This window comes from Ochotona princeps, chromosome 17 (assembly GCF_030435755.1).
Source record: "Ochotona princeps isolate mOchPri1 chromosome 17, mOchPri1.hap1, whole genome shotgun sequence".
NCBI classification, from domain to species: Eukaryota; Metazoa; Chordata; class Mammalia; order Lagomorpha; family Ochotonidae; genus Ochotona; species Ochotona princeps.
In genome coordinates this window covers 11,713,881-11,732,039 of record NC_080848.1, presented here as the reverse complement: position 1 = coordinate 11,732,039, position 18,159 = coordinate 11,713,881, and the positions used below count along the sequence as shown (strand labels likewise).

Here is an 18,159-nt window from a genome sequence, read left to right as displayed (position 1 = left end):
AATGAGTAAAATGGAAAGCATTCTTGAGTTGGAAGGCCTAAAGGAACCAGGCTGGGAAAAGAGGGGTGGAGTGGTCCCTGAAAGTTCCTTAAAAGAGGATTTAGGTTTACATTTTAGAAATCCTGTGTACGACTTGAATGCCACTGTAAGAAAGTTCTGGTCATTCCATCTTGCTGCTGTGTTGTTGGATTGAGGTCCTTAGTTAGGAAGTAGAAGACTAAGATAGAATTGAGTGGCAGGACATAATCTTAATAAAAAAGAATTGGTTCTTTAGACCCACAATTTACTTGACTAATGTCAAACTGTTTGTGTTGCTTGGAGGATACAAATTATTAACCTCAGTTTTTTTGTTTTTAAAGAAAAAAACACCACACCAGCAACTCAGCCCTTCTGAACAGCCCCACAATAACAACAAGCTCATGTGCAGGGGCCAGTGAAAAAAAGAAATTTTTCGTAAGGACTCAAATACCCATCAGAGCCAAAATGTACTTTTAAATCTGCTACTCATGCTGGAAGAGTGGAATTGATTTCCTAGACAAGTTGTTTTCGTGGATTTGTAGGGAACACTGATTGATTATAAAAGCCCCTGTTCTTCTGTCTAATACATTTTCTGTAAAACAGAAATGTCCTGTATCTGTACTATAGTGTGATACGATGTGGTGGCCACTAACCAAAGAAAGTGAATTTTATTTATTTATTTATTTATTTTTAAATCTATTTTATTGTATTGTTGTTGACAATCTTTACATAGTTAATTACAGTTAAAGAAAAAAAAAGGTTTCAAGGGGATAGGGAAGTGGGTAATACTATTATGTCCATATTGTTTCCATCATGTAGCTGAGGTAAAGGGGGATATTGAGGCAGAAGCCCCACCCAGTTTCCCGCCCACCCCAAGTCCCGGATGTGGGGCATGCTCTTGAGATATGTGCTCGAGTGGTTAATAGTTCTGCAGTTATGAATCGTTGCCAGTTTCGCTCGATGAGGTCGTCCACTGATTGATATGGTCCATCATAAAGTCTCCGTTTGCCCCATATTTCGCTGCCAACATATAGCTGAGATGAATGATTGATCTGTTCAGTCTTCTGTCTTTTCTTGATTAGAGTTCTGAGTCCAGCAGTTTGATTGGGGAGATCTCCAAAGAAACTTTGAGGTATTCCCAGACTAGTTTCTTGTATGTTCTAGCAAGCACAGGGCCCGGCACACACACCCCGATCAGCTGGTGGTTTCTGTTGCTGGGCTGGTTCTGTTTTCGGTCCCGAGTTGCACTGGAACCAATGGGTGTTGCAGTCCAGTCTGGTTCGGCCCTTACATCAACCAGTGGGAGCTGCAGCCTAGTCGGGGCGACCCACAATAACTCCCACCAGGCCCGCCCCCTACCCTGGTTTGCCAGTATGTGTAGCAGAAGACCAGTCTGTCCCCCATCGCATTTGGCTCTTGTACTTGTCAATGGGTATTAAAGCTTAGTTCTATCTAACCAACTCAACCATCCAGCCCTCACGGGTGTTGTTGAGTGCCTCTCTATCTAGCCATCCCAGCCCCCGTCCTAGTTTTCATGCCCTCCCACGGGACTAGTGACCCAAGAAGGGGGAACCCACTTTTTCCCTCCCAGGTCTCTCTGTCCCGGTTTATGCACTCTTTATGTGGTTCTGTGATTTGACTTGACAGAATTAGTCCCCAGTGCCAGCTTCTGCGGCTGTGCCCAAACATCCCTCACCCACTCTAATTTATGCTTGCACCTGCAGGAATAATCAGCCCAGCCTGGCTTTTCCCTGATTTAGTCCACGTGCAGCGCACAGGTGTTGTAGCCTTGCCTAGTCTGGTCTGTCTCTGTCCCAGCCCACGCTCTCCAGTGGGAGTAGCTGTCCGGCGAGGGGACCAGCCCCTTAATCCCCCTGCCAGCTCTGTCCCTCCCATCCTGGATCTCACGTGTGCTGGTTGGGTGCTGCATTCATATCCAGTACAGGAACAAGCCCAATCGGGGAGGTAAGGGGACACCCTAACTGGGTTGAGGTTCCCACCAAGGGGCGCATGTGCTAGAATTGGGGCTGCGTTCTATCTAGGAAACAGTTGTAGTCACCCGAGGCACTAGTGTGGGCTGGGATTGGATGCACCAGGCCAGTTCAGATCCCAACACCAACTGGTGTCATGGAGAACCAGTGGGTAGATATGGGACTGACTAGGCTGGGTCTCACTCCCCTACTGAGCCATGTGTGAGCTTTATGTGGGTATGGACGAGCCATGGCCGGGCTGAAACATCCAACAACAAGAACCAGAATGGGGTGAAAGCCAGCCAGGAAAAGCCACTGTTCCTGCTAGGACAGGAGGGGAACTGAGTAGGGTTGGCTCAAGGACCCCCTGGCATGCGCAAAATCTGGCATTGGGAGGGGTTCTGATGGAGGAGCCTGGGCAAGAAAGTGAATTTTAAATTGTATGTAATTAATTTGAATAGCCCCATGTGGCTAGTGGCTGTTATATTGATAAGCACAAATGTATGCACTGTAGGGAACTGTTGAATTGTTGGGTAAGAAATTACCTATGTGTTTGGAGCTGCGTGGAGACTCATTGGTGTGTTCATTCCTTTCACGCAGGTCCTGCGTGTCTAGCGTTGTGATAAGCCCGTTAGTGGGATTCTTATCCCAGACTCTGTTCTAGGAAGAATGTGAAGCTGAGGAGCCAACATAGCTGTTTAGAAATCGAAGCCTTGGATTTTATGCTAGTGTTTGGTAAAAAGGACAGTGAAGACATCAAGACAGTTTTTCCTCTTATGAAGTCAAGCTCTAAGAAGGTTCTGGGAGCGTAGCAGATACCCAGCTGCGCAGCAGAAGAGGTGTTCTTCGGCAGTCCTGCTAGCCAGGGGAGAGAAAGTTTCCATAAGTGTAGTATGCTTCCAGGAAATACGGGAAGCAGGTAGAGGTGAATGTGAGCTGAGTATAAACACAGGACTGGCTATGTTAATAATCTCCTAAAGCACTACCTCTTGATTTATAGCGTGAATTTACATTTATTACTGTTCTTGTTAGCCTAGGTCTGGGATAGAAATGAAACCGTTTTCTTCATGATCAGTTCTTTTTTTTTTTTTTTTTTTAGATTTATTTTATTTTTATTGAAAACTCAGAAATATATAGGGAGGAGGAGAGACAGAGGAAGATCCTCCGTCTGATGATTCACTCCCTAAGTGACAACAACGGCCAGTGCTGCACCAATCCGAAGCCAGGAGCCAGGAGCTCTTCCATGTCTCCCACGCGGGTGCAGGGTCCCAAGGCTTTGGGCCGTCCTCGACTGCTTTCCCAGGCCACAGGCAGGGAGCTGAAGGAGAAGTGGGGCTGCCAGGATTAGAACCAGTGTCCATATGGGATCCTGGCGCATTCAAAGCAAGGACTTTAGCTGCTAGGCCACCGTGCCAGGCCCCATGATCAGTTCTTATTCTAGAAGGTCCATGCTTAGAAGGAGAGAGGCATGAAAAAATAAAGCTAATTTAAATGGCAAGAGATGCCAAATTGGACTAAAGATTCAAACTGCAGAGTCCCAGTTGAAAGTGACGGAGTATTTTGGCTATCAGGAAATACTGTTTATTCAAGGGTAGAATAACGTTGGTAGAGGCCAACGGCCCTTCAGTGTGAGAGCGATAATGCTGGCTGCAGGGCTGCCCTGAGGTTGGCACAGCTTCGTGGGACTCAAGCTTGTCAGTGCAAGCAAAGCCAGAGGAGCTGTAAGTTCATTGACAGAATGCATTTCCAGACTAAGGCCTGGAATTGTTGGAAAACTTAACTCAGTACCTTCTTGGCAGAACTTTAAACATCCTCTTCTCTAAGTGAAAAGCTTAGTAACTAACTGAGAGAATGAATTTGAAACCAAGTAAGCATTTTGAGCAACTTGATAGGCAGTGAGGGGCTCAGCTATGAACTATTTGCTAGGAAGTAGATTCTGTGTTCTTCATTTTCTACATTAGGTCCCTGGAAGCCCTACAGCATGGTGTGGAGCAGGCTGAACAGTCTTCCATGTGTGGCTGGGGCCAGTGGACAGTTTGCAGGCCATGATATATTTGCACCATCCCTTTAGCAGTTATGAACTCTGAGTGCTGTATCAATGGATATTAGTTTTCTCTGGGAGCTGACTACTTAATGTAATGAAAAGAAAACTGTCCAAGGAGAAAAGGTGATAATCATTTGTCAGCAGAAAATTTCACTATTTATAAAGTGCTTTCTACAACAGCAGTCTACAACATCAATCAAAATAAGCATGTGTATGATACTTTACAGAGCTTTTACATAAAGGCATTGAATAGAAACAAACTCTTTTTTTTTTTTTTTTTAAAAATTCCAGTCCCAGTAATTTTGCTATTTACAAGTCATTTAGCCTTTTTGGACTTGAGTTTTTTCCATCTGAAAAATAGAGTACCTACTTTGTCTACTACCTCTTAAGGTTGTTTTAAGCTCACAGACAGAGGTGAAATATTTATTATCTTGTGAAATAAATGTAAAGATATTGTGATATGTCACTTCTGTTAAGGTCTGGCACTGCAGGTATGAACTTTGGGGAAACTCCAACAGTTTCGTACTAGAACTTTGCATAGTGTCAAAAACTAAAAAAAAGTTCAGGTTTTGGCATCTTTATTTGATTGTCATTATCTTTATGTGGTGGTCCTTTGCAAATTTCTAAAGCTACCTTTGTTTCTAAAAATTTCAGTAGAGGAAGAAAGAGAATCTTAGCTTCCATGAATTCTTGTTTTCTTTGAATTGTATCAGAGTGATAGTTAGCTGCTGGAACAGAGCCCAGGGTCTGGGTCTCACTCTCCAGATGTTCACCAGGAGTGCTGCAGACTGGAGTTTGCCTTCCTGCAGCAAGCATGGGCAGGGAAGCACCTTGGCCATCAGTCCCAGAGGAAGAGAATGCTAGGAGCTGTTCCCTCGGCGGGGTGATGGAGTAAGCAGACAGCCTTTGCTTTTACTCCGATCGACCTCCTGTTTTAGACTTCCCTTTTCTTTGAAGGGTTGCACACCAGATGGGCTAGCCAGTTTGAAGATAAGACATAAAGCACTACACAACCTGGGGTTACGTTTTGTAAGGTTGATTGGTAATCATCTCCTCCACTGAGCTCTTACGGCTTTCCTGCATCGCAAATAAAGTTTTTATTTTTTTCTTGCTCTTTTATTTATTTCCAATTTTGTATCAAAATAAGGTCTCCATTCCAAAAGATGTGGAAACCATCAACATTATAGAGCAAATATGGTGAGTGGGAGCAATACAGAACCAGAGAGAGGGTAAGAGAGATGATAAATAGCTGAAGCTTTTACTGGGTCACATCAGCCCACAAACCTTCCTTTAAGAAACATTGTGTGGTTGCTTTGGATTCCTGAGAGTCTGCTTGGGTTACACGTTCAACCATTGAGTCTGGACTTTGAGATCATTTCTGCCTAAGTTTGGTGTGATCAGTGATTACTCCTGTTGCCCCCATTGAGTTTCCCCAAGGTTGGCTCTCACCTCTTGCCTCACTAGATTGATTATGGTCGACAAGGGACTTGTTTCTGGCAAGATCTGAATTTTGTGCTAGGACTTTTTCCCAGCATTACTGGTATCTCTGTATTCACTTCAACGTGTGTCTATAATAACGCTTCTTATACACACAAAGTCATGTTCCCAGGACCCTGGGACTCAAAAGAAATCCACGAAAGAAAGAAACTAGACTGTGACTACCTAAATATATGGTCCAGGGAGTGAAAGCTAAAATGAACTTGGGTTAAGGAGTTACAAAGTCATTTCAGGTGGAGGGGCACTTGAGAGTTTAGTTGGCTGGATTGAAAGAAGGGTGGCACTCCAGCTAAGGAAATAGAGTGCTAAAAGGCCAAGGAGAAGGAATAAATGCAGCGTGTTTCAGGAAATGCGGTGAGTATTTGTCTAGTTAGGGAGGAGGGTTCCTGTGAGGAACAGAGTGAGATGGTTAGGTAAATTGAAGGAGTCCAAATTAAGATGCCATAGTCGCCTATCAGAGTACCTGGATTCAAGTCGCAGTTCTTGATTCCTGACTCCAACCTTCTACTAATGCAGACCCTGGGCAGCCGCAAGGATGGCAGTAATGTTGGGTTCCTGCCACCCATGTAGGAGAGCTGAACTGAGTTCTGGGCTCCAAGCTTTATCCCAGCCCAGGTCCGGTTGTTAAGAGCATTTGGGAAGTAAATCAACAGATAGGAACTCACTCTCTTTGCCTTGCTGCCTCAGTCAGTCAGTCAGTCAGTCAATAAGAGAAGATTTAAAAGAAAAGACTGTGGCAGGTTATTGTTAGAACTTAACATTAATAGGGCCCGGAGCAATAGTGTAGCAGCTAAAGTCCTCGCCTGGAACATTCTGGGATCCCATATGGACCTCGGTTCTAATCCCAGCAGCCTTGCTTCCCATCCAGCTCCCTGCCTGTGGCCTGGGAAAGCAGTCGAGGACGGCCCAAAGCCTTGGGACCCTGCACCCACATGGGAGACCCGGAAAGAAGTTCCTGGCTCCTGGCTTCGGATTGGCTCTCCTCCTTTCTGTATATCTGCCTTTTCAATAAAAATAAATGAATCTCTTTTTAAAAAAAAGAACTTAATATTAATAAAGAGTAAATCCCAAAAGACTGTAAATGATAGCAGAAGATTTAGACTTTAATCCAGACGCCTTGAGTAGTACTGATTTTTTTGGTTTTATTTATTTTTATTTGAAAGCGTTACAGAGAGGAGAAACAGAAAGAGAGATCTTCCATCTGCTGGTTCACTCCCAAAATGGCTACCATGGCTGGAGCAGAGCTAATATGAAGTCAGCCAGGAGCTTCCTCTGAGTCTTCCATTTGGGTGCAGGGACCCTAGAACTTGAACCATTCTCTGCTGCTTTCTCAAGCCATAGCAGGGATCTGGATTCAAAGTGGAGCAGCCAAGAGGTGGCGGCTTAGCTTATTACATTAGTGTGCTGGCTCTTGTCTGTTTTCATTTGAAGTGCAAAGAGAGAGGAGAGGGCTCTTACCTACTGGTTCACTCCACAAATAGCTACAGTAACTGAGACTGGGCTTAGTGGTGAGCTCAATCCTTTATGGTTTGACAGGAGCCATCACCTTCCGTTTCCTTGGGTTTGCATTGATGTGAAGCTGGAATTGAGAATGGGGTTGAGTCTCAAACCCAGCCACTGCAATGTGGGCTCTGGTGTCCTGAGTCACATCTTAACTGCTAGGCCGAACATCTACCCCTGATTACTTTTTGAATAAGGAAGGGGCATGGTGAAAGAAAAGGTTAAGATGGTTACATTGAGCCCGACACAGTGGCCTAGCAGCTAAAGTCCTTGCCTTGAACGTGCTGGGATCCCATATGGGCACCGGTTCTAATCCCGGCAGCCCCAGTTCCCATCCAGCTCCCTGCTTGTGGCCTGGGAAAGCAGTTGAGGATGGCCCAAAGCCTTGGGACCCTGCACCCATGTGGGGGACCTGGAGAAAGTTCCTGGCTCCTGGTAGTACAGAGAGGTAGCTTTCAGAATCCAGAACAGCGGAAAGTGTCTCAACAAGAGTGATGTCTGAGAGAATGGCAGGCAGTCTCATACCAGAACCCTTGAGGGGAGAATTGGACCTCGCTGTCTAAAAGAATTTGGCAAAACTCAGAGACTATATAGCTGAGAGATTGGTAGAAATAGCAGCCCTAAGAAGGGAAATAAGTTTAAGCAGGGTAGTTGATGTAGATACATCAACTGGTTGATAAAAAGAAGAAAACGTTTAGAGTGTGTTTTTAGGGTGTGTTGATTTTTGTAGAGCCCTAGTCCTCTTCCTGTAATTCTGAAATCCAAAGAGTATTGCAAACTAAGGAGTTTGGTTTTGTTTCTATAAAACTTGTAACAAATTCATTTGGCAACAAAACTTGACCAGTATGGCCATAGTGTTATTTAGTCTTATTTTATTCTACTTACTGTGAATGCTTTTCTGTTTTATTGTGAAAATTAGAGTATCTTGACGAAACAGCTTGTATATTGTTAACAAATAAGCCCCAAATCTCAGGGATTTTTATGTGAAGTACAGAAATGGTGAAGACAGTGTTCCAATAGTCACTTGGTGTCCCTGTCTTAGGACATGTGCTGCCAAGGAAGAGGGTATAGAGCATATTGCTGTTCCTACCTGTGGGTCAGAACTCACAGTCACAGGCTGACGCCAGGAAATGCAGGGGAGTGAGGAAAATGCTTGTGAGCAATCCTCTTCTGTCATAGGAGTTCTGCCTTGGGCCCCCCTCCTAGGGGACATGTCACATGGTCTCAGAATGTATTCCACACTACTCTGCAAAACCAAGTCAGTTGAGCAGCTTTGACTGCAAGGGTTTCGGGTAAAGGATAACTGACCTGCATAATCATCATTGAGCACTTACTGTATTTCAGGTGTTGCTCTAAACTCTTTACCAAAATGTATCATTTAATTCATTTAATAACATCATGAGATAGGAACTGCCTGAGTTGCAGAGAGGTTGAATAACAAGTAGGAGATCACACAGGGAGGTGTATAATTGGGATTAACTAGTATTTGAAGCAGGCAGTTTGACCCCAGTGCCATGTTCTTCACAACTAAAATGTGTCTCTGATATGTGGCAGGCAGATAAAGCTTCACATCAGGGCTGGGGCTAGGGATAGGAATTTGGGGAGCATTTCTTTAGAGATTGACCAAGTTTATTTCCATAAGGAATTAATGTGAAGGGAGGAAGAGAAAACCTGAAGGCCAGGTGTCAAGGCATGGTTATCGTTGCGGGGTTGGGGTAGGATAGAGCCTGGAGAGGGAGGAAGGACCAGTGAAGAAACAGAAGTGCTTAGAGAAGTGGCTGATTCCTTGACTGGGATAGAATCCTGGTGCTCCGAGGAGCACCTGACCAGAGGGGTTGAAGAGGATGGCTGGCAGGAAGGAATTGAGTGGGATTGTCTTTATCTGAAGGTTCCTTGTACATGGCTTATTGTGGTCAGCCTGGCAGGAAATGCTGACTTAGGAGCTCAGCGGATCAAGTGCACCAGGTGGTCCATGGAAGCCTGTCAGGGGCCTGCATCCTCCTCTGGAAAGGCTGCTGTGTGTGCATCAGAAAAGCCGTCTGTGTGGATGCTGCTTGCTGTTTCCTTGGTTACTTGATTAGTCTTAAGGAGGGCTGACTTGTGCATTCCTGAAAAAGAGTGCTTAATAAGTTATGGCCATCATGAAATAATTTAGTTCCTTTAGTCCTGCAAAGGGTTTGAGAAAATTCCTTGGTGGTGCATCCAAACAGAATGTTCTCCTAGTTTAAGAATGTGTGTTACTAGGGGAATCCCAGAGCCTATGAAACTGTCACAAAATGAAATGTAACTTAAAAAAAAATGTGTGTGTTACTATTGTGTGCTTTTATAATAAGTTCTTTTAATAATAATTTTAAATATTAATATCTGGGGCTTGGCCTGATAGCCTAGTGGTTAAACCTTTGCCTTGCATGCAGTGGGATGCTATGTGGGTGCCAGATCCTTTCTGGACTGCTCTGCTTCCCATCCAGTTCTCTGCTTATGGCCTGGGAAAATAATCGAGAACAAAGTCTTGGGACCCTGCACACATGTGGGAGACATGGAAGAAGCTCCTGGCTCCTGGCTTCAGATCAGCCAAGCTACACTGTTGCAGCCCAGCAGATGGAAGATCTTTCTGTCTCTATTTCTCTCTGTAAATGTGCCTTTCCAATAAAAATAAATAAATCTTTGAAAAAAAATTAAAATATGATTAAAACCCACAAGAAAAAAAAAGAGGAAGTCTGAATAAACTATGAACTTTAGTTAATATATCAGTATTAGCTAATGAATTATAACAAAAAGAAATGTGTCCCCTGCAGATATAGGGGAAAAAAGGAAAAAAACAAGAGCTGAAACATTTGTCCCATTGTCCCACCCATTTTCCTCCTTTGACCCTACCCTAATCAGGGGCAGGCATTCCTCTCAATTATGCAAATAATACTAAAAATAAACATTTTTTTAAAAAAGCAATGTGCCTAGTGGCTAAAGTCCTCACCTTGAACGCCCCGGGATCCCATATGGGAGCCGGTTCTAATCCCGGCTGCTCCACTTCCCTGCCTGTGGCCTGGGAAAGCAGTCGAGGACGGCCCAAAGCCTTGGGACCCGTACCTGCATGGGAGACTCAGAAGAGCTCCTGGTTCCTTGCTTCGGACTGGCTCAGCTCCAGCCATTGTGGCCTCTTGGGGAATGAATCATCAGACGGAAGATCTTTCTCTCTGTCTCTCCTCTGTATATCTGCTCTTCCAATAAAAATACATAAATCTTTAAAAAAAAAAAAAAGCAGTGTGCCATATAGAGGCCAGCATGGTAGTATATAGGCTAACCCTGTGCCTGTAGTGCTGGCATCCCATATAAGCACTGGTTCTGGTTCCAACTGCACCACTTCCAGTCTGGCTTCACTGCTTATGGACTGGGAAAGCAGTGGAGAGTAGTTCAAGTCGTTGGGATTCTGCATCCATGTGGGAGACCTGGAAGAAGCTCCTGGCTCTTGGTTCCTGGCTTTGGATCAGCTCAGCTCTGGCCGCTATGACCATTTGGGGAGTAAACCAGAGAATGAAAGATCTCTATCTGTCTTTCAAATAAAAATAAATAAATCTTTGGAAAAAAAAAGTGCCATGCAATGTAGATGCTTGACAGTAAGAACTATGTCTGTAAGGACATATGAGAACTCTGTTCTATTTGCTTAGTTTTTCTGTATATCTAAAATTTTTAAACAATACAATACATTAATTTGAATATAATGAGAGATATACTCATTGTCTCTCTGTGTCACTATACCTTTCAAGAAAATAATAAGTAAAAGTTGAATTTTCTTAGTAGGTTTTTTGCAAAAATAGTTATTGTTGTGGTTGTTTTTAATAAAACTGTATAGTAACATGAAATGAGTTTTAGTTGCTACTTAAAATTTATTTACTTAGAAAGGTATAGAGGACAGGGAAAAGTCTCCCTGCACAGGTTTACTCTCCAAATGCCTTCAGTTTCTCAGTCCGTCTCCTACGTGAGTTGCAAAGACACACCGACTTGAGCCATCCCCTCCTGCCTGCTAAGGTGTGCATCTGTTAGAGTCGGGAGTAGAGTCAGGACTTGAACCCAGATACCAGATGCAGGTGTCACATGAGATTTATTGGAATGACATATTTACAAAGAGAAGAAACAGATCTTCCATCCACTGGCTTACTCCCCAAGTGGCATCAACGGCCGGAGCCGAGCTGGTTTAAAGCCAGGATCCAGAAGCTTCTTCTGGGTCTCCCACACAGGTACAGGGTCCTAAGATTTTGGGCTGTCCTCAACTGCTTTCCTAGGCTGCAAACAGGGAGCTGGATGGGAAGTGGAGTAGCCAAGACAGAAGCTGGTGCCCATTTGGGATACTGACGCTTGAAGGGGGAGGATTAGCCAATTGGACCACTTTACCAAGCCCTACCTAGTAAAAAATGAAAAAAGGTTTATTTTGGTATAAAAAGTTTTGAAATCTATACGTACGTTTTCCAAAAGTTCATGACAAATTTTTATGAAACCATTGATTTTAAGAAATACTGTATACCCAAATAAACAATTTTAATTCCATTTTTCATTAACTTTCTGAAATCACCTTGTATGTTTGGCCCCATTCTACAGAAGGTAAATCATGTGACTGTTTTAGCTAGAAAGTAACAACAAGGAGATTTCTTTTTCTGTTCAGTCACATCAACCAACCAGGAGAGAAATCTGAAATCTTGGCCAGGAGATGATGTGGTAGGACAAACTCCAGAGCCAATTGTAGGAGTAGAGAATGCGTGCAAGTTAGAGCAGAGCAGCTCGGCTGGGGTAGCCCCCTAGGACTCTTATCCCAAGAGCCTTGTTGCTCCAGAGGTTAGAATTGAGAATTGTCATTCTCCCAGAGTAGAGAAGTTGGAAGCATCTTCTGGAACCATCAGGAATGTTTGGCTCATGTTGGTGAAAGGGCTGCCCAGAGGCCTACCTGGGAAAGGCAGCATAACACACACCAGAGAACTTTCTAACTTTGTTTTGTTTTGTTTTTCTTTGTTTTCAGCAGAGTGACGTCAGAATCAAGTTTGAGCACAATGGGGAGAGGCGGTAAGTCTGCTTTCTGGCAGGTGTGTTTGTGTGTTGAAGTTCTCAGAAAGCATTCAGACTCACCTAAGCCTGTCTCCTGTGGTGAGCCCCAGGGCGCTGCCTGCTGGCTGCTGGGAGATTGGACACCTACTAACTGAACCTTTTTTCTAGTCTTAGAATTGAAAGTCGTTTCAGCTGCTGATGTTTTACTGTTCTGCTCTGTCTCGCTACTGGGAGTTCTGCCATCTTTCTGCAGCTCCTGATATCCTCATTTATGGCCTCCAGACACAGTGACACTGTGTTACCTGTTGACATTAGAGGGAGAACAGGATTCCCTTGTGATGTGACATTTCTGGCTCTGCTCACATCCAGGGAACAGGTTGGTGGTTTAGAAGTTTCCTTGTGATGTCTTGAGGTCATGGGAAGCTGCACCAAGTCCATCAGTTGTGAAATACTTTCAGATCCTTTGAGAACAGAAAAAGAGTCAGTTTTTCAGTCTGTATCATAGTCTTCATTGAGGAAGTGAAAGTAGTGTTACAAAACTCTTCTGCCCTTTTCTCCATTCATTGTCAGTGTTATAGTTGTTATTGTCTGTGGCCAAGATAGTGGAGAAAAATGTGATTGCACTTCTAAAGTTTAGGGTTTTTTTTTTAAGATTTATGTTATTTTTATTGCAAAGTCAGATATACAGAGAGGAGGAGAGACAGAGAGGAAGATCTTCCATCCGATGATTCACTCCCCAACTGACTACAATGGCCAGTTCTGAGCCGATCTGAAGCCAGGGGCCAGAAACTTCCTCCATGTCTCCCACACAGGTACAGGGTCCCAAGGCTCTGGGCCGTCCTTGACTGCTTTCCCAGGCCACAAGCAAGGAGCTGGATGGGAAGTGGGGCCGCCGACATTAGAACAGGTGCCCATATGGGATCCTGGCACGTTCAAGGCAAGGACGTTAGCTGCTAGGCCACTGCGGCAGGCCATAAAGATTTGTTTGTTTGTTTGTTTTAAGATTTATTTATTTTTTATTGCAAAGTCAGATATACAGAGAGGAGGAGAGACAGAGGAAGATCTTCCGTCTGATGATTCACTCCCCAAGTGACTGCAATGGCCAGTGCTGCGCCGATCCGAAGCCAGGAGCCAGGGTCTTCTTCCAGGTCTCCCACGCAGGTGCAGGGTCCCAAAGCTTTGTGCCATCCTTGACTGTTTTCCCAGGCCACAAGCAGGGAGCTAATTGGGAAATGGAGCTGCCGGGATTAGAACCAACACGTTCAAGGCGAGGACTTTAGCTGCTAGGCCATCATGCCTGACCCATCTAAAGTCATTTTTAAAAAGATGTTTGAAAAGGATACAGAGCTCTGGTGATAAGATATTTGGGACCCTTTTTTCTAAATGTACATTTCCTGCTGCTATCCCCTCTCCCCACCCTTTTTTTTCCTATGCTTTTCAGTGGTTGGAGAGGCAAGATTATGCCCACAAGGATGGGATCTTCCTTCCCCACAGGACCTAAAATACCTCCAAAAGTTCTTAGTTGTGGTAGTTCTCTGCAGCTTGCGCCTTTCAGCCCACTGAGAGGCCAGTTCTGGGAGAGGTGGATAGCTGCTGGTCTCTCTTAAACAGATGCATTCATAGCCTGCAAGGTAGTCGGAGGCTGCCTATGGAAACATTGTGGAAAGTGTGGTCTGCGGAGCCAGGGTCCTGCTGTTTCCAGGGCTGTTGCTGACCTGGAGGGAGAAAGGTCTTCTGAACTCAACCCAGCTACTTGTCTTGTGTACTTCCATTAGCTGGGAACTTAAATTGTCACTTCGTGTTGCTGCTTTCCACGCTTTCTGACCTGATTGAATTTTGGAGGGGTGACCAAATCCAGAACAACAAAGAGGTTTCAGAAGTAGATATGAAATCAAAAGCTCAATTGTGTTGGAGCCTAATTATGCAGTTACGCTCTCCTAAATTCCCTGTTCCCAAAGTAGTGTGCAGTTACAGTGAGAGGACCTACACTCAGAAGTGTATGTGTCTGGGTTTGGAGAAGCTGCCAGATTGAAACCACAAATATGTAAGGTGGTCAGGCAGGAATGGCCTTTTGAAGCCCTGAGCGGCAGAACATTGATATCAGGGTTTTGAAAGCTGTGCATTCTCTTTTTATGGAGCTATTTTCAGGAACCATGGCATTTCACTGTGTGTATGCTGTGTGTGGAATTGAGGACCTTATAAACTTGGTACAGGGAAGCCAAGTTCAAGCTGCTCTGTTTCAGAGAGCTCTAGTTTCATGTATTTTCTTAGGATTTTGTGGAGAATATCATTGTGGGCTTTCTGTACTTTTATTTTTTACAAGGATTATGGATAATGTCAATGTGAATCATAGACCATTACATAATTAGAATTTAGGGTGGAGGAAAGCAGTAATGAATTTGTCAAGTGGTGGTAAGTGTCCTTTCTAGTGGACTAAGGAAGGCTGAGGTGGGGATACTTGACTCTCCTCCCTCTTAGCCCAGGACAGCACAGGTGAATGGCACGTTGGGATCTCCTCTTTGAAAGTGACAGTGACAGGACACTGATTGGCATTCATCATCATTGATGGTTATCAGAGGTGTCAGATCCCTGTTTGAGACACTGTCCTAAAAATGTCTCTTATTCAGCATAATGCCAGCAGCTTATATCTTCCCAAACTTACAAGTCTTGCTTTCTGATTTTGACCATACTTTGAGGCTGTTCTAGAAGGTTTTGACTGGTTTATCACCAAATCAAAGGCAGGAGAATTTATCTCTGAGCCTACTCCTTTCCCTGACTGTCCTCAGGACAGCTGAGTAGGTTTCTAGTGCTTTCTTCAGAAAGCCTGGCCTCTTTCTGAACTGTTGTTGGGAAAGTGTTTTTTGCAATGAGGATTTCAGAGGAAATCTTGCTCTCAGAAGGTTCCAGAACACCACCACCCCTACAAAATCCCACCTCTATCTAGATAGTATCTAACAGTATCATTTCTTGAGATAGTTGTTGTGAGAGGGGAAAAAATGATAAGGATCCAAGTGTGGATGGATTTCCTAGTGGAGATGAACTAGGAAATCGGTAATCTAATTTCCAAAAATGAAAGGTGATGATGAACGGAGAATGACGGGAAATTAGCTTCAGAGTTGTTAAACTTTGTATGAAGAATAGATTGCGTATAGTATAATTTACAGTAATATTCTGTCACTGTTATCCAGTAAAACTTTCTACTGTGATGAAAATGTTTTCTCTAATTGGTAAGCACTTAAAATGTGGTTAGTGAGACTGAGGAACCAATTTTTAAATTTAAGTTATTTGCCCACATACATCTAGTGATTAGTATACTTCTAGAATATGAAGGCTTTTTTTAGGACAATATTTTTTTATTTATTTTTTAATAGATTTTATTTTTTGTAATGATTACATGGTGGATCAGGGATATGAAGGCTTTTGTGCTATGCTCTGATTGAGCCAAACTAGCACAAAAGTATATTAAGAAATTATCAGATTTCATTAAAAGCCTTTGGCTTAGATACCTCTTTCCTTTGTTACTTCTTCCTCTGGTTATGCCACCTCCTGCTCTGGGAAGGAGGTAAGATATGAAAGCATTCCTGTCGGCAGGGAAGAGGACAAGGAATCGAGGCCCAGGCTGAGTGCTGCTACTGCACTGTACGCTGGCGTGACGTCATCATGCCTGGGCAGTCAAAGAAAAGAAAGTTGTTTTGGTGTGCATTTCCCAAACATATTTTCAAGTGTTTGTTAGCTATTGCCAACTCTTCTGTGAATTTTGCTGTTTGTCTTTTGGGTTTTCTTTTTCTTCTTTTTTTTTTTTTAAAAGATTTTATTCATTTTATTACAGCCAGATATACACAGAGGAGGAGAGACAGAGAGGAAGATCTTCCGTCCGATGATTCACTCCCCAAGTGAGCCACAACGGCCGATGCGCGCCGATCCGAAGCCTGGAACCTGGAACCTCTTCCGGGTCTCCCACGCGGGTGCAGTGTCCCAATGCATTGGGCCGTCCTCGACTGCTTTCCCAGGCCACAAGCAGGGAGCTGGATGGGAAGTGGAGCTGCCAGGATTAGAACCGGTGCCCATATGGGATCCCGGGGCTTTCAAGGCGAGGACTTTAGCCACTAGGCCAGGCCGCCGGGCCCTCTTCTTTTTTTTTTAACAAGTGTAGTCTACAATTTGGTTATCCTTGTTTGACTTTAAATTGTTTATTTTGCGATGAGACGTTTAATTTATTTTGAGAAGTTGAAATTTTTGTTAAGTGTCTTCTTTCTTTTTGTCTTCTATATTTTATGTTTATATTTGGTAAGACTTCCCTTATTCCAAGACTTTTGTTTATCCTGTATTTTCTGTATACCTGTGTATATATATATCAATTACTATATGATATTCTCTTCTGCTTATCTCTTTGTTGTTATTTGTTTGTTTATATGTCAGAAACACAGAGATAGAGGAACAAAGATCTTCCATCTGCCTGATTAAATGCCCACAGCAGCCAAGGTTGAATCGGTGAAACCAGGAGCCAGAAACTCAATCCACATCTCCATGCATGGCCGGCACAATGATTCAGTTAGCTAATCTTCCACCTACAAGCACCAGCATCCGTATGAGTGCGGGTTCATGTTCTGGCTGTTCCACTCTCCATTTAGCTCCCTACCTGTGGCTTAGGAGAGCAATGGAGATGGCCCAAAGCCTTGGAACCCTGCACACACATGGGAGACCAGGATGGGGCTCCTGGCTTTGGATTTGTTCAGCTCTGGCAGTTGTGGCCACTTGGGGAGTGAACCAGCAGATAAATCTTTCTGTCTCTCCTTTCTGTAAATCTGCCTTCCCAATTAAAAATTAATAAATAGATTTAAAAAAAACAAATTTCCCCTGGCATGAATCTAAGTATTTGATCCACCAACTGCTGCTTCCCAGCGTATGCATTAGCAGGAAGCTGGAATGAACACCTGAGTTGGGACCTGAACCTAAGCGCTCTGATAGGGGTGTAGGCCTCACAAGCAGTATCTTTTTTTTTTTTTTAAAGATTTATGTATTTTTATTGGAAAAGCAGATATACAGAGAGGAGGAGACAGAGAGGAAGATCTTCCGTCTGATGATTCGCTCGCCAGGAGGCCACAATGACTGGAGCTGAGCCAGTCCAAAGCCAGAAGCCAGGAGCTTCTTCTAGGTCTCCCACGGGTGCAGGTCCCAAGGCTTTGGGCTGTCCTTGATTGCTTTCCCAGGCCACAAGCAGGGAGCTGGATGGGAAGTGGAGCTGCTGGGATTAGAATCAGCGTGCCCTTTTGGGATCCTGGCACATTCAAGGCCACTATGCTTCGTGCCGGGCTGGGAAGTCTGATTTCTGAAGATAACCAGCATGAGGCATCTTGAATGGAAATACTGAAAGTCCTGAGATGAGGCACTTTGGAGTTGAGATTGTGCTTTTAGGACTGGTGCTTCAATCTCAAAGTTTTATAGCTTATTTCCTAACAAAAACAGTTGGAACACAGTTTTTTTTTAAATGCATAAATTTTATTTTTAAATAGTGATTACATGATTGATCAGGGTGGGAAGGATCAAGGTTTAGGGATAACTGGGTGAACTCATTGCTTCCAAATTTGCTATTTTTTCTTGTTTTTCCTGGGGAAAGGGGGGAGAAAAAGGAGGAAACCACTCACGACTTTCCACACAACCCGGCACCCAGGAATGAGGAACCGCCACCTCATATGAGTAGCTTACTGTGATACTTTCATTGCCTGAAGGGTCCATGTTGAGGAGGTAGAACAAATGACTGGGACTAAGCAGTGGTTACAGGCGCCAAACCTGAGAAGGGAGGGCTGCTCTGGTCAGTAGGTTCAACTACCACATGGGGATGCTGTGTCCATATTGATGTGCCAGATCAAGAGTTGGTTCCTTGGCTTCCAATTCAGCCTCCTGCTAATACATGGCAACAGCTAATGGTTCTAAGGCTTAGAAACCTGCCACCTACTCAGGAGACCCAGTTGGAGTTCCTGCCCTGGTGCCTGGCTTCTCTGTTGTACACACATGGGGAGTAAATGACTGCATGGGAAGCTCTGACTTTCCCTCATTGTTCTTCTTCTTTCTGTCACTTTTTCAAAAAGATGATGAGTA

The 18,159-nt window shown here is 44.0% G+C and overlaps 1 protein-coding gene across 6 annotated transcripts in view; it reads left to right on the top strand.

The window, feature by feature from the left end:
- The window catches only part of MAP3K3 (mitogen-activated protein kinase kinase kinase 3), a 70,592-nt gene that overhangs the window by 13,587 nt on the left and 38,846 nt on the right, over nucleotides 1-18,159 (top strand). For 3 of the 6 annotated variants that reach the window (XM_058675323.1, XM_058675324.1, XM_058675322.1), the window contains exons 3-4: nucleotides 361-453; nucleotides 12,038-12,078. In XM_058675323.1, coding sequence (XP_058531306.1) covers nucleotides 361-453; nucleotides 12,038-12,078 — 134 coding nt within the window. The remainder of the gene's footprint in view (nucleotides 1-360; nucleotides 454-12,037; nucleotides 12,079-18,159) is intronic. The other 3 variants (XM_058675326.1, XM_058675327.1, XM_058675325.1) reach the window with 1 other exon arrangement.